General features: G+C 50.3%; 1 protein-coding gene across 1 annotated transcript in view; it reads right to left on the bottom strand.

Annotated features, from left to right (window-relative positions):
• phgdh (phosphoglycerate dehydrogenase) overlaps positions 1-24,198 on the bottom strand; it is a 67,740-nt gene that overhangs the window by 39,553 nt on the left and 3,989 nt on the right. Inside the window, exons 2-3 of the mRNA XM_038789459.1 lie at positions 20,067-20,218; positions 14,288-14,353 (exon numbers count right to left, since the gene is read on the bottom strand). Of these exons, the coding sequence (XP_038645387.1) occupies positions 14,288-14,353; positions 20,067-20,218 (218 nt within the window). The remainder of the gene's footprint in view (positions 1-14,287; positions 14,354-20,066; positions 20,219-24,198) is intronic.

Here is a 24,198-nt window from a genome sequence, read left to right as displayed (position 1 = left end):
ATCCACAATCAGACAAAAGTTGCAAACTCAGTTTGAGCTACTGACCACCAATAGGCGTCCAGCTGCTACAGGGACACTTTTATGAACATGGGGAGAATGGGCCTGTTGTCCTCTAGCTCACCAACTCATCAAGCAGCCTCCAGTGAGATCCCCTAGATACTCAACCTGGACAACAACTTCATTTCCGCCCCTCTATAGGTCAAGGCAGCTTTTATATTGTACTACTGTGACTTGTATAAATCTGAGCCTCTCAGGGACAAATTGATCATTTCAGATTTTTTGGATAACCTGCCCATCCCAGCTGTTAAAGCAGTCAGAGTTGTGAATTGGACTCCCCATTATACCACAAGATTTTAAAATGCATTGGTCTAACACAGGAACTTAAAAAGTTTGAGGGCAGATGTGGTCTTCCTTCAGTAGACACAAACATGGCTAAGAACCGGATGGGTGGGGCAGATGTTCCACTGTGGTTTAGACCCCAACTCATAGAATTTACAGTGCAGGAGGCCCTTAGACTCATCAAATCTGCACCAGCCCTTGGAAAGAGCACCCTACCCAAGCCCGCACCACCTCCCTACCCCCATAACCCAGGAACCCCACCCCATCTTTTTGGACACCAAGGGCAATTTAGTATAGTCAATCCACCCAACCTGCACATCTTCTGTGGGAGGCAACCAAAGCACCCGGAGGAAACCCACACAGACACAGGGAGAACGTGCAGAAGCCGCACAGACAGTGACCCCAAGCTGGGAATCAAACCTGGGACACTGGAGCTGTAAAGCAACTGTGCTAACCACTGTGCTACCCTAGTCGAGTCAAGGGGGACTGCAATCCTGTTCAGTTAAAGGGTGTTAATTTGTGGTGGCCAGGAAGGTCCTGTCCCAGGAGGGGGGTTTGTGACAGTGAGCAGGGGCGCCGGTTGTTTTAGTAAATGTGTACGGACCCAATTGGAACAACGTGGACTTTGTGAAGATGTCAGCGCCCATCCCGGACGGATAGTGATTTCGGACCATGCACCACATTGTGTGGGCGCGAGGTTCGAATTGGGATGGGCTCAAGAAACCCGCATGAAGGTTTGATTCAATCCTCCTGGTGGATAAGAAGTTGTGTCAGAAGGGCCTCACGGTAGCATGGTGGTTAGCATCAATGCTTCACAGCTCCAGGGTCCCAGGTTCGATTCCCGGCTGGGTCACTGTCTGTGTGGAGTCTGCACGTCCTCCCTGTGTGTGCGTGGGTTTCCTCCGGGTACTCCGGTTTCCTCCCACAGTCCAAAGATGTGCGGGTTAGGTGGATTGGCCATGCTAAATTTCCCGTAGTGTAAGGTTAATGGGGGGATTGTTGGGTTACGGGTATACGGGTTACGTGGGTTTAAGTAGGGTGATCATTGCTCGGCACAACATCGAGGGCCGAAGGGCCTGTTCTGTGCTGTACTGTTCTATGTTCTAAGGTGGCCTCGGTGATAAAGTACTATGTGGAGCTTAACCAGAACAGGGAGGTTGCGTCCTCCATGTTTTGGGAGGCATTGAAGGCGGTGGTTTGAGGGGGAATTAATATCTTCCAAGGCCCATAGGGTCAAAGTTGAGAGGGTGAAGAGATAGAGGTTGGTGGCTGCCATTGTAGAAGTGGACTGGCCATACTCAGTGGCCCCGATTAGGAAGCTGTTGGTAGAACAGAAGAAACTACATGGGGAGTTTGACCTGGTGACAACAGGGATGGCGGTGGGTCAGCTTCATCGCTCAAGGGGGGTGCTTTATGAATATGGGGAGGTGGCTAGTCAGCTGCTAGACCATCAGTTGAGGCAGCAGGCGGCTACATGGGAGATTGTGCAGGTGAGAGGATGAATAGTGAATTCAGGAAATTTTAGGTTGCACAGGGGCACAAGACAGGGTTGCCCTCTCGTCCCACTGTTGTTTGCATTGGCTATTGAGCCTTTGGCTATTGTGCTTCAGGCGTTAAGGGAATGATAGGGCATTGGGCAGCACAAGTGGCTAGCACTATGGCTTCACAGCGCCAGGGTCCCAGGTTCAATTCCCCACTGGGTCACTGTCTGTGCGGAGTCTGCACGTTCTCCCCGTGACTGCGAGGGTTTCCTCCGGGTGCTCCGGTTTCCTCCCACAGTCCAAAGATCTGCAGGTTAGGTGGATTGGCCATGATAAATTGCCCTTAGTGACCAAAAAGGTTAGGAAGGATTATGGGGATAGGGTAGGGGGTAGGGCATTGTAAGGAGAGGTAAGGAGTCATTATACGCTGATGATTTGTTGCTATATGTTTTGAACCTGCTAGAGTGTATGGGGAAAATAATGGACCTACTCAGGAAGTTTGGCACCTTTTCCGGGTACAAACGGAATGTGGCAAAAAGTGAGGTATTCCCAGTGAATGCCCAGGGGAGGTGTGCCTTGCCATTTAAGCTGGGCAAAATAAGGTTTTGGTATCTGGGTATTCAGGTGGTCCACGACAGGGCCACGATGCTTAAGTGGCAGTTGGCCAGTTTGGTACAGGGGGTGAAAGGGGATTTGAAGAGGTGGGATGTCCTACCACTACCTTGGTGTGGAGTGTACAGACTGCAACGGTGAACATTTTGCCATGGTTTTTATTTGTTTTTCAGTCCCTTCTGATATTCCTACCAGTGGAATTCTTTTGTAGGGTGGATAAATTAATTTCAGAATTTGTTTGAGCAGGAATGGGGGAAAAGAGATATCCTGTGTGGGGGCATGCTTAAGGGCCTTGGCAATGGTTGCCCCTCCCGTTCTCCTCAGGTAGGTATACCAATAGTTCCATTGCAGCGTCGCCCTCAGATATGGAACCAGCTGAGGCAGCACTTTGCAGAGGAGGGCTCCAGTATGTGGGAATCATAGGTTCATACCAGCCGGGATAGACACGACGTACAGAAAGTGGCATAGGGAAGGGGCAGAGCGGCTAAGGGACCTGTTTATAGAGAGGAGATTCACAAGGCGAGAGGAGTTGAAGGGAAAATTCCAGCTGCCAAGGGGGAGTGAATGCAGGAGCGGGATTTCTTACGGCAGGAGCTCTCCTAATTTTCTCAGCTGCCAAAGTATACGCTATTGGAGAAATTGCTAACATGGGATGAGCTGGGGGAAGGGATTATGGTGGATATCTATGGGTGGTTGTTGGCAATGGAGAAGGCACCAGTGGCGGAGATAAGACAGAAATGAGAGGAGGAATTGGGATAGAGCTTGTGCCAGGATGAGTCTTATACAGTTCAAGGTAGTACACAGGATCCATATTACTCAAGTTCATACGAGTGGGTTCTTTCATGAGGTTGTCAGAGGATGCAGCAGGACAGGACAAGATCGATTGGACACTTGGGCAGAGAAATGGCAAATGGAGTTTAATCCTGACAAATGTGAGGTAATGCATTTTGGTAAGTCTAACATAGAGGGGAAATGTACCATAAATGGCAAAACTCTTCGGAATATAGAAAGTCAGAAAGATCTGGGTGTGCAGGTCCACAGATCTTTGAAGGTGGCAACACAAGTGGATAAGGTAGTCAAGAAAGCATACGGAATGCTTGCCTTCATTAGACAGGGCATGGAGTATAAAATCCAGCAAGTCATGCTGCAGTTGTATAGAACCTTGGTACAGCCGCACTGCGAATGTAGCACACAATTCTGGTCGCCACACTACCAGAAGGATGCAGAGGCTTTGGAGAGGAAGTTTACCAGAATGTTGCCTGGTTTGAGGGTGTTAGCTATGCAGAGAGGCTGAATAGACTCGGACTGTTTTCATTAGACCGACGGAGGCTGAGGAATGACCTGATAGAGGCCTACAAGATTATGAGGGGCATGGATAGAGTGGATGGGCAGGCACTCTTTCCCAGGATAGAGTAGTCAGTCACTAGGGGGCATAGGTTTACGGTCCATGGGGCAAGGTTTAGGGGAGATGTGCGAGGCAGGTTTTTTTTTTTTAAAAACAGAGGATGGCGAGTGCCTGGAACGCGTTGCCAGGGGAGATTTTGGAAGCAGATACATTAACAGCGTTCAAAAGGCATCTCAACAAATACACGGATAGGATGGGTATAGAGGGATATGATGCATATGATACGAGGGAAAATACGCAGGCATGGGGATTCAGGGTGATTTAGCAGTTTGGATCAGAAATTGGCTCGCTGTAAGATGACAGAGGGTAGTGGTTGATGGGAAATGTTCAGCCTGGAGTTCAGTTACTAGTGGTGTACCACAAGGATCTGTTTTGGGGCCACTGCTGTTTGTCATTTTTATAAATGACCTGGAGGAGGGCGTAGAAGGATGGGTGAGTAAATTTGCAGATTACACTAAAGTCGGTGGAGTTGTGGACAGAGGTGGCAACGGTAGCATTGTGGATAGCACAATTGCTCCACAGCTCCAGGGTCCCAGGTTCGATTCCGGCTTGGGTCACTGTCTGTGCGGAGTCTGCACATCCTCCCAGTGTGTGCGTGGGTTTCCTCCGGGTACTCCAGTTTCCTCTCTCAGTCCAAAGATGTGCAGGTTAGGTGGATTGGCCATGATAAATTGCCCTGAGTGTCCAAAATTGCCCTTAGTGTTGGGTGGGGTTACTGGGTTATGGGGATAGGGTGGAGGTGTTGACCTTGGGTAGGGTGCTCTTTCCAGGAGCTGGTGCAGACTCGATGGGCAGAATGGCCTCCTTCTGCACTGTAAATTCTATGAAATGGAGTTTAATGCAGAAAAGTGAGGTGATTCATTTTGGAAGGAGTAACAGGAATACAGAGTACTGGGCTAATGGTAAGATTCTTGGTAGTGTGGATGAGCAGAGGGATCTCGGTGTCCATGTACATAGATCCCGGAAAGTTGCCACCCAGGTTGATAGGGTTGTTAAGAAGGCATACGGTGTGTTAGCTTTTATTGCTAGAGGGATTGTGTTTCGGAGCCATGAGGTCATGTTGCAGCTGTACAAAACTCTGGTGCGGCCGCATTTGGACTATTGCTTACAGTTCTGGTCGCCGCATTATAGGAAGGATGTGGAAGCATTGGAAAGGGTGCAGAGGAGATTTACCAGGATGTTACCTGGTATGGAGGGAAGATCTTATGAGGAAAGGCTGAGGGACTTAAGGCTGTTTTCATTAGAGAGAAGGTTAAGAGGTGACTTAATTGAGGCATACAAGATGATCAGAGGATTAGATAGGGTGGACATCGAGAGCCTTTTTCCTCGGATGGTGATGTCCAGCACGAGGGGACATAGCTTTAAATTGAGGGGAAATAGATATAGGACAGATGTCAGAGGTAGGTTCTTTACTCAGAGTAGCAAGGGCGTGGAATGCCCTGCCTGCAACAGTAGTGGACTCGCCAACATTAAGGGCATTTAAATGGTCATTGGATAAACATATGCATGATAAGGGAATAGTGTAGATGGGCTTTAGAATGGTTTCACAGGTCGGCGCAACATCGAGGGCCGAAGTGCCTGTACTGTGCTGTAATGTTCTACAACTGGATAAGATTAGATTCGCTCTCAGAGGATCGGAAGACAGATTCGAGGCAAGATGGAGGATCTTTCTGTCGCTATTTGAAGATTTGTTCGTTGCCAGTGGATGGAGGGTGGTTATTGGGAGAAAAAAGGGAAAATAACAAACAGTTTGAAACTTGGTGATATTTGTTTGTTGATTGTTAGTACTATATTTTATTTCAAACACAATCAATATTTTTTAAAGGTTCACAGTATGCGGCGAGAGCCAGTAGCTACGTCTCCTGAAGAATCTGCGGCCATCCCCCACCTACAAACCCGCTGGCGGGAGAATGTAAAATTCTGCTCAGAGTGCGAACTTTGGGAAATTGATGAGTGAAGGAATTTGAGGGGTCAATTTTAAAGGTTAATCTCTTTCTAAAATCTGGCCTAGTTTGCATCTAGCAGTTAACTACAGCTAAAATCTGGTCTCCTTTGCATTCATCATTTAACTACAACTTACTGTTAATGTTAAGTCTCTTCCGTCTTAGTCAGGGATAAATGTAGTGAAATAGGCAGCATATCTGAACTTGTTTCCCCAGTCAGCAGAGCTGATGGATCTCAGTAGAATTTCAACTAGTACAAAAACAGATGGTCTTCTAAGTGCACAAACAAAGCAAGCACAAAGACAGTAGCTAGGCACAGTGGTTGTGATTTAATGGCCATGTTGGACTTCAGCGAGAGCGCGACAAGGCTGTTAAATAGCGCGAGAGGCCAAAAATTGAGGACCGCACCGGGCGTCGATCTGTTTGCAATCTGACTGGCCCGCTCCCATTGCCGAAATCCGGTTTCCGCCTTTGCATGGCGAGAAACCAATAATGACCACTTAAGGCCAATCTCCACACAATTAATTGGAGCAACCCCCTATCCAATGGCCCCCGAATGTTGTAACGACGTGTCCAGCAGGTGGTCACACGGGTGCGATTAGTACTCCTTTTAAAAAATGTGATGCTGGCGGAAGTGCTGCTGCGGGGACCCCCCCGAGCAGGTGAGTAGACATCTTCGCTCCCAGGCAATGAGCCCGGGGCACTGGGGATGCTGCCCGTGTGGTCCCGTTCCTGGGGCAATGCCAGCCCCTGCTCACCTGCCTCACCGATAACTCCTACTGACTGCGGAGGCCTCTGGCCATGCGGCGGAAGGTGATTACTGATTGGGAATTGGCAATTATAGTTAAGTGAGCACTTGGCACATCACAAGTGGATCCTCGTGGGTAGGTGTGCCATGCAGCATGTGGGAGTTATTGTCTAGCATCCCAATCAGACCGTGATGTCTGGACACTGTGCCTGAAAACTGCGGGAGGCAATACCATGGACACAGCAGCCAACATCCAAAGATCCAGGGGCTGGGCCCCAGCACCAGGGACATATTCAGCGACCAGAAAGTGGGTATGCGCACTGGGGAGGGGACCAGCACCTGGTCCAGGTAACATTACCTGCAGTGTCTCATGAACATGGGTACCAGCTGCAGCTGGGGGTGCACAGGCAAGGCATGCCGGGTGGGTGTGGGGGGGGACTGGTTGGTCCTGGAGCGGAAGACACCGCTGGTCGTCAGTCTCACACCCTCCCCCAATTCCTTACAGATCTTACACGGTATGGACGATATCATTGACCCCAAGGAAGCTGCACTTGTGGTGCTGCTGTCAGGCAGGCCGGCAGACACCAGAGGAGGCGGCAGCAGCAGCGTCAACGGAGACTCAAGGCGGCCCACGTGCAGGGCCCCGCCCCACATCGAGGACCCGGCTGCCCATCGGCCAGGCTGGGACCCAGAGGGGAGACCCATGATGACCCACTGTGTATAGGCATTGCTGGCCTTTCGAACAAATGACGGACAGTGTGCGCCACAGGAGGCTCCGCCTCAACAAGGGGGTTGTGCAGCACCTGTGCGATGTCCTCACGTACCATGTGGATGAGGATACCCGTCCCTGGTGGCCATCATGGTCACGACAGCTCTGAATTTCTGCACCTCCAGATCATTCCAGGGCTCAGGCAGGGACTTGAGCAGCATCTCAAACTACAGCCCACAAGGTCCATCCGTGAAGTCTCACAGCCCTGTTTGCCTGGGCAGCAAACTGTACAACTTTGACAAGGACCAAGCCCAACAGGATGCCCAGGAAGCTGGTTTCAGCCATTGACAGGATGGTCCGGGGGATAGTAGATCACACACATGTCGCCTTGCGCTCACCAGGCCATCTGGAAAGGGCCTACATCAACAGGAATGGGTTCCACTCTCGGAACATCCAGCTTGTGTGCAATCACCACATGAAGATCATGCATGCTTCCCAGGAAGTGTTCATGGCAGCTGCATCCTGGGGCAGTCGGACATCCCCAGCTTCTTGGAGAGCCACCCCAGGATGGCTGTTTGGCTCTTGGGGATAAGGGGTATCCGCTGAGGACCTGGCAAAGATATCAGTACGGAGGCCAGTGACCAATGTGGAGACCCGATACAGCCCCCAGTGAGTAATGCATCGACTCCTCAAGATGGTCTGGTGGTGCACTGCAGTACACCCTCCCAAAGGGTCACCCGCTCTGTGGTGATCTGTTGTGTCTTCCACAACCTGAGACAGCAGCGGGATGACGTGCTGGGGGAACATGTGGCCACCTTAGACGAGGAGGACGAGGAGGCACTGGACCGACCTGAAGGGGCTGGAGGATGAACTCAGGGAGAATCCACAGGACCATCCAGAGGATGGAGGACAGCCAGCAGTGGCGAGGGTCCAGCAAGTCCGGAGGACCAGGGAGGCCGGCCTCGCCCATCATTCCACTCTCTCGCCAACTCCCCCCTTTCCGTCCCCCTCCCCATCACTCAGCCTTCCCTTCCACCATTCCCTACCCTCCCAGGATCTGTGTATCACTCCAGGGGGGTGGGACTGTCAGCGGGCCATTGGCAAGGCCAGGGAGGTGACGGTGACGCTGCAAGCATTGCGCCGATGCTCCTCATTCCATGTCATAGTCTGACCTCTGCCTGTCTGCTAAGCGCTCACTCAACGCATCACCTGCACATGGTATGCCGGCAGGGCTGCGGCCCATACCTGAAGGGGCTGGAGGATGAGCTCAGGGAGGATCCACAGGACCATCCAGAGGATGCAGGACAGCCCCTTGGCGCCCTCTCAGTGATCCTTGATCTGCTTAGCCTTCCTCCCTCCAACACAATGTCCTGGGGTGTCCCCAGGATGCACATCAGACATGGAGGAAGCTTGCTGCCTACTGTGTCACATGGCAATCGTGCCCCTGGCCGGCGATCTCTGGGCCCAGAAGGCCCCAACGCATTTGCCGGCAGCACATGCCCCGCCGTGCCGCCTTGTTCCGGCTGCTGACTCCAAGACGGGGATCCTCTGGTGCCGGAGGGCCCCATCACATGCCCCGTTGACCTGCCCTGTTCCAAGTGCTGACTCAGAGACGTGCCATTGTTAGTGGAGTGGTTCTCGGGGGAGCGCATGGCTGCCATCGCCACTCTGTATGGTGGCTCCGGTTCAGCACCAGCAATTCCCGCCTCCCAGACGGTGCCATAGGGTCCTGGTGTTTACCTCAGGACGGTGGGGCAACTGGATCAAGCTCTGGCTACCACTGGGTCATCTGGTTCTGCCAGGCTTGGCGGCTCCCCAATGTCTGCAGCACAGTGTCGATGCCCTCGGTGATGCTCCTCAGTGACTGGAACATGCTCACCTGCGACTGTGACACCATCCTCAGGAGCCAGGACATGTCCTGCAGCGTCTCAGCTACGCCCATATGGGACTGGCAGACCTCTCCAAGCGACCAGTGCATATTTTGAAGGGCCTTGGCAATGCCCACCTAAGACTGGGACATGCCCCATTGCACCTTATCTAGGTCCACCTGGTACTGGGTCACGTCCCCCAGCGATTAGGACATGCTGTCCAGGCCCTCAGCAACTGGATTTAACCTGTGATTATCCCTCTCTCCAGTTGCGCCGTTTGGACCTGTAAAGACTTAATTACCTGCAAAGACTCGCATTTAAAGTATCTTCTTGCATCTTTGACTTGTGTGTGTTGATGTGTGTGTTTCTGGAACCTACCTCTTCATTCACCCGAGGAAGGAGCAGTGCTCCGAAAGCTCGTGATTCTAAACAAACCAGTTGGATTTTAACCTGGTGTTGTAAGAAGTCTTACAGTAAAATTACCTGAGCTATGAAAGGTTTTATCTGTATTTGATAGGCTAATATTAGCAAGTTTTATCAGATTGGCCGGTGAGTAATTCCTATTTATCTTAACTGGGGAATTTCAATCTAAGTAGACCAATAATTGAAATAATAGGAACATAAGCACATGTAGGACTCAGGAGATGAAGTAAAATTTCATCAGTAAAATTATTATTTAATTAACGAAACAAAAAAAATGGCACGGCAGATGATGCACAGCAGCTGCAAAATGAGGGAGCTCATAGACATCTGTGTGATCCAAGGCAAACAGGTCTGCAGTAAGTGTTTGTGGCTGGAGGATCTTTGGCTCAGAGTCATCGAGCTGGAGTCCAAGTTTCAGAAATGTAATGCGCAAAGGAGGGTGTTGGCTAACCGGACACTTTGTTCAAGGAGGTGGTCACACCCCTTTGGGTGGGTTTGTTGGTTTTGGACCATGGTCAGGGACAGGAGGCTGTGACTGCGAGTGAGGCAGGTAAGGCATGGATAGAGGATTGGCTGACTGGCAGAAGGCAGAGAGTGGGGAGAAAGGGATATTTTTCAGGATGGCAGCCGGTGGCTAGAGGTGTGTCTCAGGGGTCTGTGCTGGGACCACAACTTTTCAAAATATACATGAATGATCTGGAGGAAGGAACTGAAGGCACTGCTGCTAAGTTTGCAGATGATACAAAGATATGTAGAAGGACAGGTAGTATTGAGGCGGCAGGCGGGCTTCCGAAGGACTTGGACAGGCTAGGAGAGTGGGCAAAGAAGTAACAAATGGAATTCAATGCGCAAAAGTGAGAGATTATGCACTTTGGGAGGAAGGATAGAGGATTGGACTATTTTCTAACTGGGAAAAGGCTTAGGAAATCAGAAGCACAAGGGACTGGAGTCCTAGTTCGTTCGAGATTCTCTTCAGGTTAACGTGAAGGTTCAGTCGGCAGTTACGAAAGCAATTACAATGTTAGCATTAATACCGAGAGGGCTAGAATACAAGAGCAGGGATGTACTTCTGAGGCTGTATAAGACTCTGGGCAGACTCCATTTGGAGTATTGTGAGCAGCTTTGGGCCCCGTATCTAAGGAAGGATATGCTGACCTGGGAAAGGGTCCAAAGGAGGTTCACAAGAATGATCCCTGAAATGAAGAGAGTGTCATATAAGAAACGGTCGAGGACTCTGGGTCTGTACTCGTTGGAGTTTAGAAAGATGAGATGGGATCTTATTGAAACTTACAAGATACTGGGAAGCCAGGATAGTGTGGACGTGGAAAGTATGTTTCCATTAGTAGGAAAAACTGGAACCAGAGGGCACAGCCTCAGACTGAAGGGGCAATCCTTTAAAACTGAGAAGAAGAGGAATTTCTTCATGGATGAGCGGTGACCTTGGCATCATGGTAGAGGAAGCCATTCAAATTGGGGTTGAACAGTGATGTAATAGAACTAGGAATGAGGTTCTGCGTAGGGAATACAAACAGCAAAATGCTAAATTGAAAAGGAGAAACTCAATAACCTCTGGATTATTACCTTACCCACCAGCAAATTGATGCAAGGTATATAAAATTAGAGTGTTAATTGTGTGGCTCAAAGATTGGTGTGGGAGAAATGGGGTTTGATTCTTTGGGGCACAGGCGAACTGTGGTACTGGGAGAAGTTGGAGCCCTATCATTGGGACAATCGTCGCCTGAGTGTGCCAGGATCAGTGTTCTGACAAGTCATATAAACAGGGTGGTAGAGAAGCCTTTAAACTAAATAGTGAGGTGAAGTATCAGACAAGGAAAGATGTGGGGCGGAATTCTCCGCAACGGCCGACGCCGTCGTGAAACCCGGAGTGTTTCACGATAGCGTTGGAGGCCGCTCCTCGTCCCCTATCCCCCACCCCCGGAGGGCTAGGAGCGGCGTTGCGGGGAACTCGGCTGCCAGGCCTTGATGCTGGCGTCAAGGCCCGGCTCGCCAAGAATGACGCGGCCGGCGGCACCTAATGACGTCTGCCGCACATGCGCAGGTTGGCCGGCGCCAAACCGCACATGCGCAGTTGCCGTCTTCCCCTCCGCTGCCCCGCAAGATGTGGCGGCTTGATCTTGCGGGGCGGCGGAGGGGAAAGAGTGCGTCTCTTGGAGACACCGGCCCGACGATCGGTGGGCACCAATCGCGGGCCAGTCCCCTCCTGAGCACGGCCGCGGTGCTTAATCCCCTCTCCACCCCCCACAAGCCCCAAACTCACCTTTGGTGCACTGTTCACGCCGGCAGCGACCAGGTGTGGTTGCCGCCGGCGTGAACAGGTCAGGAATGGCAGGCCGCTCGGCCCATCCGGGGGGGAAAGAGAAAGAGAGAGAGAGAGAGAGAGAGAGAGAGAGAGAGAGAGAGAGAGAGAGAGAGAGAGAGGAAAAAAGAGAGAATCGCGGGGGGTGCCAGAGCGGCCCTCCCGCGATTCTCCCACCCGGCCTGGGGAGCGGAGAATAGCACCCGTGATAAATGAAAGAGAGAGAAGGCAAGTGGGCAAGGTAACAAAAAGGGAAATAGTAATCAGAGTATAGTAGGAAAGTACAGAGCATGTACACTTAAGAGTGCACCTACAGATAAGGCTAGAGGCTGCACTCTTGGAATGTACACAGCATTTGCACCAAGGTAGATGAATTGATGGCACAACTAGAAGTTAACGGATTATTACCTAATTGACGTGGCTTCAGGGTGTCCAAGACTGGGAGCTGAATGTTCAAGGGTATTTGACATTTAGGAAGGACAGGCAAAAAAAAAAGAAAGTGGGGTAACACTGTTAATAAAGAATGAGATCAGTACATTTGGGAGAGGATCTTAGGTTGGAAGATCAAGATATAGAATCAATTGAGGTAGTGCTAAGAAACAGCAAGGGTAGCAAACTTTAGTTGTTTATTGGCCACCAAAGAGTAGTTGTAATGTATGGCACGATGAAAATCAGGAATTTAGAGCTGCATGTAACAAGGGTAATACCAAGGGTAATTAAATGAGGGTAATTACAATTAATAATAACAAGGGTAATTAGAGTAATCGTGGGATTCTTCCATTTATCTTAGACTGGGAAATCTAATTAGCTCGAATGCTGCGGAGGATTAATTCCTAGAACGTATACAATATGATTTCCCAAAACATTATGTTGAGATTCACCGGAGGAAGGAGTATTGCTCCGAAAGCTAGCGATTTGAAACAAACCTGGAGTTGTAAGACTTCTTATTATGTTGAGGAACTAACTAGAGATTTGGCTATTTTAGATCTAGTATGGTACTATGAGAGAAGGCTAATTAGTATATTTTTTTAAAATTTAGTCTTTCATGGGTTTTGGGCATCATTGTCGAGCCCAATGTTCTGCTCACCCCAATTGACCTTGAAATTAATGGCAATTCATATCACAGGGTGGTTAAGAGACAGTCACATTGCTGTGGATCTGGAGTCAAATGTAGGTCAACCCAACAGTCACTCCTCCCACACCCCAAACACACAGCCACCCACTCCTCCCAAACACACAGTCACCCACTCCTCCCAAACACACAGTCACCCACTCCTCCCAAACACACAGTCACCCACTCCTCCCAAACACACAGTCACCCACTCCTCCCAAACACACAGTCACCCACTCCTCCCAAACACACAGTCACCCACTCCTCCCAAACACACAGTCACCCACTCCTCCCAAACACACAGTCACCCACTCCTCCCAAACACACAGTCACCCACTCCTCCCAAACACACAGTCACCCACTCCTCCCAAACACACAGTCACCCACTCCTCCCAAACACAGTCACCCACTCCTCCCAAACACACAGTCACCCACTCCTCCCAAACACACAGTCACCCACTCCTCCCAAACACACAGTCACCCACTCCTCCCAAACACACAGTCACCCACTCCTCCCAAACACACAGTCACCCACTCCTCCCAAACACACAGTCACCCACTCCTCCCAAACACACAGTCACCCACTCCTCCCAAACACAGTCACCCACTCCTCCCAAACACACAGTCACCCACTCCTCCCAAACACAGTCACCCACTCACTCTCATTCCCCCCACGACCAGTCACTCAATCCTCCCACACCTCCAACACAGTCACCCACTCAGTCCCACGCCTCCAACGCAGTCACCTTCTCAGTCTCATTCCCCCCACGCCAAGTCACTCACCCGCACCCAGTCACAGTCACCTCCACATTCCCGGCAGAATGATAAAACTTTTAACCTGTCTGGGCCCACCAAGATCTCACCACCACCCCCCCAGGCCATTCTCGCTCTCTCTCTTTCTCCCCCCAACTTGCAGGTTCTCTCCCTCTGTTCCCCACCCTTTGCAGGTTTTCTCTCTCTCTTTTCTTTCCCTGCCCTGCCCCCCACCCCCCATCACCTTGCAGCAGTTGGATGGCAGAGCAGACTCGAAGGGCCAAACGGCCTACTTCTGCCCCACTTTTATATTGGAGATCCATTAAAGAAACATTATTTTCAGGGTTTTTATTTCAAGAATATATACTGATCTACATATAAATCTAAACAGAGCACCCTCAGTTATAGTTGATTTTCTGGAAATATCATCAGATGAAAACGAGAAATTGAATAACATTTCCATGAATAGAATTGACATTTTAAAAGTTCAGTGGTATTTAGCATTCCAATCAAATAAATGAGACTTTATATTCCCATTCTAATTCTGCAGTTTGAATGTATATTTTGGAAAACCTTACCTTGCCAGGCACATGATCATTGCACAAGTCATTTCTGCAGCACTGATAGTGTTTCCATTTGGTGTGCTTTGAAGAAAAAAGTAGGATTAATATTAATTCAATTGCGAATCCTGTCAGGATTGCAGCAGTAGACTTTCATCTAAGAAAAGCATGGATTAGCTTGTTCAGAGAGTAATACGAATTAAAAATTAGTTTCTCAGTTTCTACGTCATTAGGTTCGTTTTTTAAAAAAAAGCATTTTATTAAGGTATTTGTAATTTTATAATAATAACAATAACAGAAAAGGAAGCGAATCCAAATATAAATGTAGTACAAACATAATTTCCATCCCGAACAAGTGCCTCCTACCCTTAACAGAAAATAGCCTAACTTCTCCCCACCCCCCCCCCATTTAGATTTTTGTCTCTGTTAACAGTTAATTTTCCCCAAAGAAGTCCAAAGAGGGCTGGTTTAGCTCACTCAGCTAAATCGCTGGCTTTTAAAGCAGACCAAGCAGGTTCGATTCCTGTACCAGCCTCCCCGGACAGGCGCCGGAATGTGGCGACTAGGGGCTTTTCACAGTAACTTCATTGAAGCCTACTCGTGACAAAAAGCGATTTCCATTTTTCAAACGGCTGCCACCTCCAGACAACGAACCCTAGTGTTGACCCTCTCAGGACAAACTTGATTTCCTCAAGTCTGAGAAACCCAACCATGTTGCTTACCCAGGTCTCTGATTTTGGGGACTTAAGAGTCCCTCCACGCTAGCAATATCTAGCAAAATCTATCTCCGGGCTACCCGGGATGCAAAGGCCAAGACGCTAAATATTGCCACCTCTGGACACGGCACCACCCGTGTTTTTAGTACTGTGGACATGCAAAACCCTGCCAGAATCCCCTAAGCTTCGGGCATGCCCAAAACACATGGACATGATTTGCTGGCTCCTATCCTCCATCCCAGAAAACTTGCTCATCCGGGCCACCATCCTGTGTGCCCGGTGAACTACCTTAAATTGTATCAGGCTAAGCCTGGCACATGATGAGGATGCGTTAACTCTGCTTAAAGCATCCTCCCATAGACCCACCTCTATCTCTCCCCCTAGCTCATCTTCCCACTCACCCTTTAGCTCCTCTATCTGCGTTTCCTCCGACTCCATAAGCTCTTTGTAGATATCGGATACCTTCCCCTCCCACCCCGGTTCTGGAAACTACCTTGTCCTGTATCCTCAGTGGCGGTAGGAGTGGAAAGGTCAAAACCTGCCTTCGCAAAAAAATCCCGCACCTGCAGATATCTAAATCTATTTTCTGCTGGCAGTTCAAACTTTTCCTCTAAATCCTTCAAACAAGGGAGCTCCCATTTACGAATAGATCCCCATCCTCTCAATCTCTGCTCTCTGCCATCTCCGAAACCCCTCATCCAGCCTTCCCGGTACAAACCGATCGCTTTTGCAAATCAGGGTCCAGACCGATGCCCCCTACACTCTCATATGTTTCCTCCACTGCTCCCAGACTCTCAAGGCCGCCACTACCACCTGGCTTGTGGAGTACCAGGCCACAAGAACAGCAGAGGTGCTGTTATCAATGCCCCCAGACTAGTGTCCTTACATGATGCCGCCTCTACTCGCCCCCGCCCCCACAGAAATCTGGGGAGGACCGTCATTTTCACGGTCAGTACCCTGCCCGCCAGTGACAGCGGGAGCATGTCCCACCTTTTAAAAGTACTCCTTCGTTTGCTCTACTAGATGGGTCAGATTTACCTTTTGTAGTGTCACTCATTCCCGTGCCACCTGGATTCCCAGATAGCGGTAGCTCCCTCTCACCAGCAGCTCTCCCAGTCTCCTCTCCTGCCTCCTGGATTAGGTTTAGTATTGTGAAATATTGCTCTGTACCGTGATTTGTTCCAAATAATCCTTTACCAGTTTGTTTTTATTATTATATAAATTTAGAGTTCCCAATTATTTTATTTTACAATTAAGGGACAATTTAGCATGGCCAATCCACTAACCTGCAGACAGGGGGAGAATGTGCAAACTCCACATGGACAGTGACCCAGGACCGGGATTCAAACCCGGGTCCTCTGTGCTGTAGTCCCAGTGCTAACCACTGTGCCGCATGCCGTCCTCCCAGTTCTATTTATTTAATTTCAAAATACAACAAAATCAAATACGATGATGGGACAACAGGTTCCAGAATTTGTTCATTTGAACCAGAAAACGTAACCCTGCGGTCCTAGGCATCTGGTCCTGAATTGTTTTATTAATTAATGAGATGTGGGCTTCGCTGGTTAGGCTAGTATTTAATGCCCATCCCTAGTTGACCTTCACAAACTGGTGGTGAGCTGCCTTCTTGAACCGCTGCAGTCCTTGAGGCGTAGGTACACCCACTGTGTTGTTGTTTGGGGGGGGGGGGGGGGGGGGGGGGGGGGGAAGTCAGGATGGTGAGTGACTTGGAGTGGATGCTCCAGGTGGTGGGGTTCCCAGGTATCTGCCGCTCGTTTTCTTCTCGATGGTAGTGGTCATGGGTTTGAAAGGTGTTGTCTAAGGAACCTTGGTGAGTTACTGCAATGCATCTTGTAGGTGGTACACACGGCTGCCACTGTTGTTCGGTGGTGGAGGGTTTGAATGCTTCTGGAAGGGGGAGCAATCAAGCGGCTGCTTTGTCCTAGATTGTGTCGAGCTTCTTGAGTGGTGTTGGAACTGCACCCATTCAGACAAGTTGAGAGTATCCCATTACACTCCTGACTGGTACCTTGTAGATGGTGGTTAATGGCAAGCCCCAGGATGTTGATTATGGGAGATTCAGCTATAGTAATGTCATTGAATGTCAAGGGGCGGTGGTTAGATCCTCTCTTGTGGGAGATGGTCATTGCCTGGCACTTGTGTGGCATGAATGTAACTTGCCACATGTCAGCCCAAGCCTGGATATTGTCCAGGGTCTTGCTGCATTTGGACATGGACAGTTTCATTACCTTCAAGTCACAAATGGTGCTGAACATGTTTGCAGATGACTGCACAATCCCCACTTCTGACCTTATGTGGAAGGAAGGCCATTGATGAAGCAGCTGAAGATGGTTTGGCCTAGGACACTACCCTGAGGAACTCCTGCAGTGATGTCCTGGAGTTGAGACAATTGACTTCCAATCACCACAACCATCTTCCTTTGTGCCAGGTATGACTCCAACGGTGGAGAGTTTCCCCCCCCTCCAATTCTCATTGGCTCCAGTTTAGCTAGGCTTCCTTGATGCCATACTCGGTCAAATGCTGCCTTGATGTCAAGGGCAGTCACTCTCACCTCACCTGTGGCATTCAGCTCTTTTGGCCATGTTTGAATTAAGGCTGTAATGGGATCAGGAGCTGACTGACCCTGGCGGAACCCAAACCGAGGGTCCGTCAGCAGGTTATTGCTGTGTAAGTGCCACTTAATAGTACTGTTGATGACTTCTTCCATCACTTTGCTGACGATGGAGTATAATAATAATAGTAGTAGTAGATGGATTATGCAGTAATTGGCTGGGTTGGATTTGTCCTGGGCAATTTTCCATATTGCCTGGTAGATGCCAGTGTTGTAGCTGTCCGGGAACAGCTTGGCTAGGGCGCAGAAAGTCCTGGAGCACAAGTCTTCAGTACTATTGCCAGGATATTGTCAGGACCCATAGCCGTCGAAGTATTCAGTGCCTTCAGCCGTTTCTTGCTCTATGTGGAGAGAATTTTATTGGCTTAAGACTGACATCTGTGATGCTGGGACCTCTGGAGGAGACTGAGATAGATCATCCATTTGGCACATCTGGCTGAAGATTGCCTTTTGCACACATGTCCTGGGCTCCTCCATCATTGAAGATGGGGATATTTGTGTTGTCCACCATGATTCATGGCTGGATGTGGCAGGAATACAGAGCTTAGATCTGATGCCTTTATTGTGGAATCGATTAGCTCTGTCTATTATTATAATAATCTTTATTAGTGTCACAAGTAAGCTTACATTAACGCTGCAATTACATTACTGTGAAAATCCCCTAGTCGCCACAGCCCGGTGCCTGTTCGGGTACACTGTTACTTACTGCTTATGCTGTGTCATGTGCTGTATCCTCACCAGGGCAACACCTCATTTTTCGGTGTACATGATGTTGCTCCTGGTATGGTCTCCTGCACTCTTCATTGAACCAGGATTGATTACTTGGCTTGGTGGTAGTGGTAGAGTGGGGGATATGCCGTGTCATGAGGTTGCAGATTGTGGTTGAAAACAATTTGGATGCTGCTGATGTCCCACAGCGCCTCATCAATGCCCTGTCTGGGGTTGCTAGATCTGTTCAAAGTCATCCACTTAGCACATAATACAATGGAGAATATCTTCAATGTGAAGCCAGGACTTTGTCTCCAGAAGGACTGTGCGGTGGTCACTTAAACCGATGCTGTCATGGACAGGTGCATCTGCAGCAGACAGATTGGTGAGGATGAGGTCAAGAATGTTTTTCCCTCTTGTTGGTTCCCTCACCACCTGCTGCACTCCCAGCCTAGCAGCAATGTCGTTCAGGACCCGGTCAGCTTGGTCTGTGGTGTTACTATTGAGCCACTCTTGGTGATGGACGTTGAAATCCCTCACCAGAGCATATTCTGAGCCCTTGTCACTCTCAGTGCTTCCTCCAAGTGGTGTTCAACATGGCGGACTACTGATTCATCAGCTGATGGTGGCCGGTTCGTGGCAATCAGCAGGAGTTTCCTTGCCCATGTTTAACCTGAAGCCATGAGACTTCATGGGGTCCAGAGTCGATGTTGAGGACTCCTAGGGTGAGGCAGGACATTGTCTGTAAGGTATGATTCTGTGAGTATGACTTGTTGCTTAACAAGCCCCAGATATTAGTAAGGGGGGTCTTTGCAGGGTCGGCAGGGCTAGTTTGCCGTTGTCATTTCTGGTGCCTGGTTCGATGCCAGGTGGTCCGTCCGGTTTCATTCATTTGTTGTGTTTTTGTAGCAATTGGATACAACTGAATGGCTTGCTAGGCCATTTCAGAGAGTATTTAAGAGTCAATCATGTTGCTGTGGGTCTGCAGTCACGTGTAGGCCAAGTAAGGATGGCAGATTTCCTTCTCAAAGGACATTAGTGAACCAGTTGGGTTTTTACGAAATCCACAATGGCTTCATGATCATCATTAGACTTTCAATTCCAGATATTTTTATTGAGTTTGAATTCCATTACCTGCCGTGGTGGGATTCGCACCCGGGTCCCCAGATCATTATCCTGGGTCTCTGGATTACTAGTCCAGCAACAATACCATTATCCCACCACCTCCCCATACGGATAGCCAAGTCAAAAATCTTCTTTAAAATAGGTTTTCTACAACATTACCAACAGTCGCTATGTGCTAGATGTGTGTACTTAGTAAGTCACAATGATTTTCAATACTCAGAAAGGCCATTTCATGAGATCTGCAAGCAAACTTTTTTTTTTTTTAAATAAAAGAAGAACTTCTCAATGACTTTTCAGTAAGTTTTAATCAATGTTTGTCATATAGGATAAAACTATTCTTTTTCATAAGCAGCACCTACAATTCAAGATGAATAGATGTGCTTCAGGGAGTTCCAGTTCATGAAAATGTTGTTTTGCAGAATTACGTTAAAGACATGGGAAAGCAGGAAAATAAATTTGCTTCTTCAAATATTCTATTAGGATATTGTGAATAGATGCTGTAAACAAAAAGATTTAATCTATTATAGCAAAACTAGATATTTTTCAGGTGATGTTATGCATGTTTGTCAGTTTCTCAACACATTTTCAGTTTTAGACTTGAATGAACTAATCTTACTTCATCACAATGGTTCCATTCCTTGTTGATGCTTCCACATCCACATTATCCACTCCAGTTCCAGCTCTACCTATTATCTTCAGATTCTTTGCAGCATTGATAACATCAGCAGTAACCTTTGTTCCGGAACGGATAATAAGCCCATCGTAGTCCTAACAGTAAAAAAAATTCATTATAACTCTCATCCAGATGTGTATTTTTACAAGTTTACCAAGAACATTTTAGAACACAATTTCCTAATTTCTATAATATTTTAAATCATTCCATCTAAATCAGGAACATTAGGCCATTTGGCCCCTCAAGCCTACTCTATCATTCAGTAACATTGTGGCTGATCGGACTGTGGCCTCAACTCCACATTCCATCTCCCCTCAGAACTTTTGACTCCCGTTAGTCAAGAATCTATCTGCATCTGCGTTAAAAATATTCACTGACTATCTCCGCCACTGAGTTTCAAAGATTCAAAGAGTTTTTTCTCATCTCCACCTTAAATGGGAGATCCCTTATTTTTGAACTGTCTCCCCCAGCTTTCGCCTCGCCCACACAGGGAAAAACATCCTTTCAGTATTCACACTGTCAGGTCCGCTACAGATCTTGTATGTTTCAATAAGGTCAGCTCGCAATTTTCTAAAGTCTAATGGCTCAAGCTGTCTGACCTTTCCATTGAGCCATCGAGTTCCTACAGCGCAGGAGGCCATTCAGCCCATCGAGTCTGCACCAATCCCGAACAGGAGCCGGAATGTGGCAACTAGGGGTTTTTCACAGTAACTTCATTTGAAGCCTACTTGTGACAATAAGCGAGTTTCATTGCTTTTTTCATTTTCTCAAAGAGCAGCCTGGAAGACCCTGTACACTTTTTTGGGGGGGTGTTGACTCATGCAGAGTAGCTCCCGCTTGAAAAATATGTGCAAAAGGAGAGGGTGGGATAAGAACCTGTACGCTTTGGGGTGGGGGTGGAGTAAGAACCTGTACGCTTTGAGGTGGGTGGGGTAAGAACCTGTACGCTTTGGGGTGGGGTGGAGTAAGAACCTGTACGCTTTGGGGTGGGTGGGGTAAGAACCTGTACGCTTTGGGGTGGGGGTGGAGTAAGAACCTGTACGCTTTGGGGTGGGTGGGGTAAGAACCTGTAGGCTTTGGGGAGGGGGTGGAGTAAGAACCTGTACGCTTTGGGGAGGGGGTGGTGTAAGAACCTGTACGCTTTGGGGAGGGGGGGGGGGGGTAAGAACCTGTACGCTTTGGGGAGGGGGGGGGGGGGGTAAGAACCTGTACGCTTTAGGGTGGGTGGGCTAAGAACCTGTACGATTTGGGGAGGGTGGGGTAAGAACCCGTCCGCTTTGGGGAGGGGGGGGGGGGGGGGGAGAGGGTAAGAACCTGTAGGCTTTGGGGAGGGTGGGGTAAGAACCTGTCCGCTTTGGGGAGGGGTGGGGTAAGATCCTGTCCGCTTTGGGGAGGGGTGGGGTAAGAACCTGTACGCTTTGGGGAGGGGGGGGTAAGAATCTGTACGCTTTGGGGAGGGTGGGGTAAGAACCTGTAGGCTTTGGGGAGGGGGTGGGGTAAGAACCTGTAGGCTTTGGGGAGGGGGGGTAAGAATCTGTACGCTTTGGGGAGGGTGGGGCAAGAACCTGTAGGCTTTGGGGAGGGGGTGGGGTAAGAACCTGTACGCTTTGGGGAGGGGGTGGGGTAAGAACCTGTCCGCTTTGGGGAGGGGTGGGGTAAGATCCTGTCCGCTTTGGGGAGGGTGGGGTAAGAACCTGTACGCTTTGGGGAGGGTGGGGTAAGAACCTGTACGCTTTGGGGAGGGGGGGGGTAAGAACCTGTAGGCTTTGGGGAGGGTGGGGCAAGAACCTGTAGGCTTTGGGGAGGGGGTGGGGTAAGAACCTGTAGGCTTTGGGGAGGGGGGGGGGTAAGAACCTGTAGGCTTTGGGGAGGGGGGGGCAAGAACCTGTCCGCTTTGGGGAGGGTGGGGTAAGAACCTGTCCGCTTTGGGGAGGGGGTGGGGTAAGAACCTGTACGCTTTGGGGAGGGGGTGGGGTAAGAACCTGTACGCTTTGGGGAGGGGGGTCGGGTAAGATCCTGTCCGCTTTGGGGAGGGGGTGGGGTAAGAATCTGTACGCGTTGGGGTGGGTGGGGTAAGAACCTGTACGCTTTGGGGTGGGTGGGGTAAGAACTGTACGCTTTGGGGAGGGGGGGGTAAGAACCTGTAGGCTTTGGGGTGGGTGGGGTAAGAACCTGTAGGCTTTGGGGTGGGTGGGGTAAGAACCTGTACGATTTGGGGAGGGTGGGGTAAGAACCTGTAGGCTTTGGGGAGGGTGGGGTAAGAACCTGTCCGCTTTGGGGAGGGTGGGGTAAGAACCTGTAGGCTTTGGGGAGGGTGGGGCAAGAGCCTCTAGGCTTTGGGGAGGGTGGGGGGTAAGAACCTGTAGGCTTTGGGGAGGGTGGGGTAAGAACCTGTACGCTTTGGGGTGGGGGTGGAGTAAGAACCTGTACGCTTTGGGGTGGGTGGGGTAAGAACCTGTAGGCTTTGGGGAGGGGGTGGAGTAAGAACCTGTACGCTTTGGGGAGGGGGTGGTGTAAGAACCTGTACGCTTTGGGGAGGGGGGGGGGGTAAGAACCTGTACGCTTTGGGGAGGGGGGGGGGGTAAGAACCTGTACGCTTTAGGGTGGGTGGGCTAAGAACCTGTACGATTTGGGGAGGGTGGGGTAAGAACCCGTCCGCTTTGGGGAGGGGGGGGGGGGGGGAGAGGGTAAGAACCTGTAGGCTTTGGGGAGGGTGGGGTAAGAACCTGTCCGCTTTGGGGAGGGGTGGGGTAAGATCCTGTCCGCTTTGGAGAGGGGTGGGTAAGAACCTGTACGCTTTGGGGAGGGGGGGGGTAAGAATCTGTACGCTTTGGGGAGGGTGGGGTAAGAACCTGTAGGCTTTGGGGAGGGGGTGGGGTAAGAACCTGTAGGTTTTGGGGAGGGGGGGTAAGAATCTGTACGCTTTGGGGAGGGTGGGGCAAGAACCTGTAGGCTTTGGGGAGGGGGTGGGGTAAGAACCTGTACGCTTTGGGGAGGGGGTGGGGTAAGAACCTGTCCGCTTTGGGGAGGGGTGGGGTAAGATCCTGTCCGCTTTGGGGAGGGTGGGGTAAGAACCTGTACGCTTTGGGGAGGGTGGGGTAAGAACCTGTACGCTTTGGGGAGGGGGGGGTAAGAACCTGTAGGCTTTGGGGAGGGTGGGGCAAGAACCTGTAGGCTTTGGGGAGGGGGTGGGGTAAGAACCTGTAGGCTTTGGGGAGGGGGGGGGTAAGAACCTGTAGGCTTTGGGGAGGGGGGGGCAAGAACCTGTCCGCTTTGGGGAGGGTGGGGTAAGAACCTGTCCGCTTTGGGGAGGGGGTGGGGTAAGAACCTGTACGCTTTGGGGAGGGGGTGGGGTAAGAACCTGTACGCTTTGGGGAGGGGGGTCGGGTAAGATCCTGTCCGCTTTGGGGAGGGGGTGGGGTAAGAACCTGTACGCGTTGGGGTGGGTGGGGCAAGAACCTGTACGCTTTGGGGTGGGTGGGGTAAGAACTGTACGCTTTGGGGAGGGGGGGTAAGAACCTGTAGGCTTTGGGGTGGGTGGGGTAAGAACCTGTAGGCTTTGGGGTGGGTGGGGTAAGAACCTGTACGATTTGGGGAGGGTGGGGTAAGAACCTGTAGGCTTTGGGGAGGGTGGGGTAAGAACCTGTCCGCTTTGGGGAGGGTGGGGTAAGAACCTGTAGGCTTTGGGGAGGGTGGGGCAAGAGCCTGTAGGCTTTGGGGAGGGTGGGGGGTAAGAACCTGTAGGCTTTGGGGAGGGGGTGGGGTAAGAACCTGTAGGCTTTGGGGAGGGGGTGGGGTAAGAATCTGTACGCTTTGGGGAGTGTGGGGCAAGAACCTGTAGGCTTTGGGGAGGGTGTGGGGTAAGAACCTGTAGGCTTTGGGGAGGGGGGGGGGGGTAAGAAATCTGTACGCTTTGGGGAGGTGGGGCAAGAACCTGTAGGCTTGGGGAGGGTGTGGGGTAAGAACCTGTAGGCTTTGGGGAGGGGGGAGGGTAAGAACCTGTCCACTTTGGGAGGAGGGGGGGTGGGTAAGAACCTGTACGCTTTGGGGAGGGTGGGGCAAGAACCTGTAGGCT

Source organism: Scyliorhinus canicula, chromosome 2, assembly GCF_902713615.1.
Source record: "Scyliorhinus canicula chromosome 2, sScyCan1.1, whole genome shotgun sequence".
Lineage (NCBI taxonomy): Eukaryota > Metazoa > Chordata > Chondrichthyes > Carcharhiniformes > Scyliorhinidae > Scyliorhinus > Scyliorhinus canicula.
This window is presented reverse-complemented; position numbering and strand designations above follow the sequence as displayed.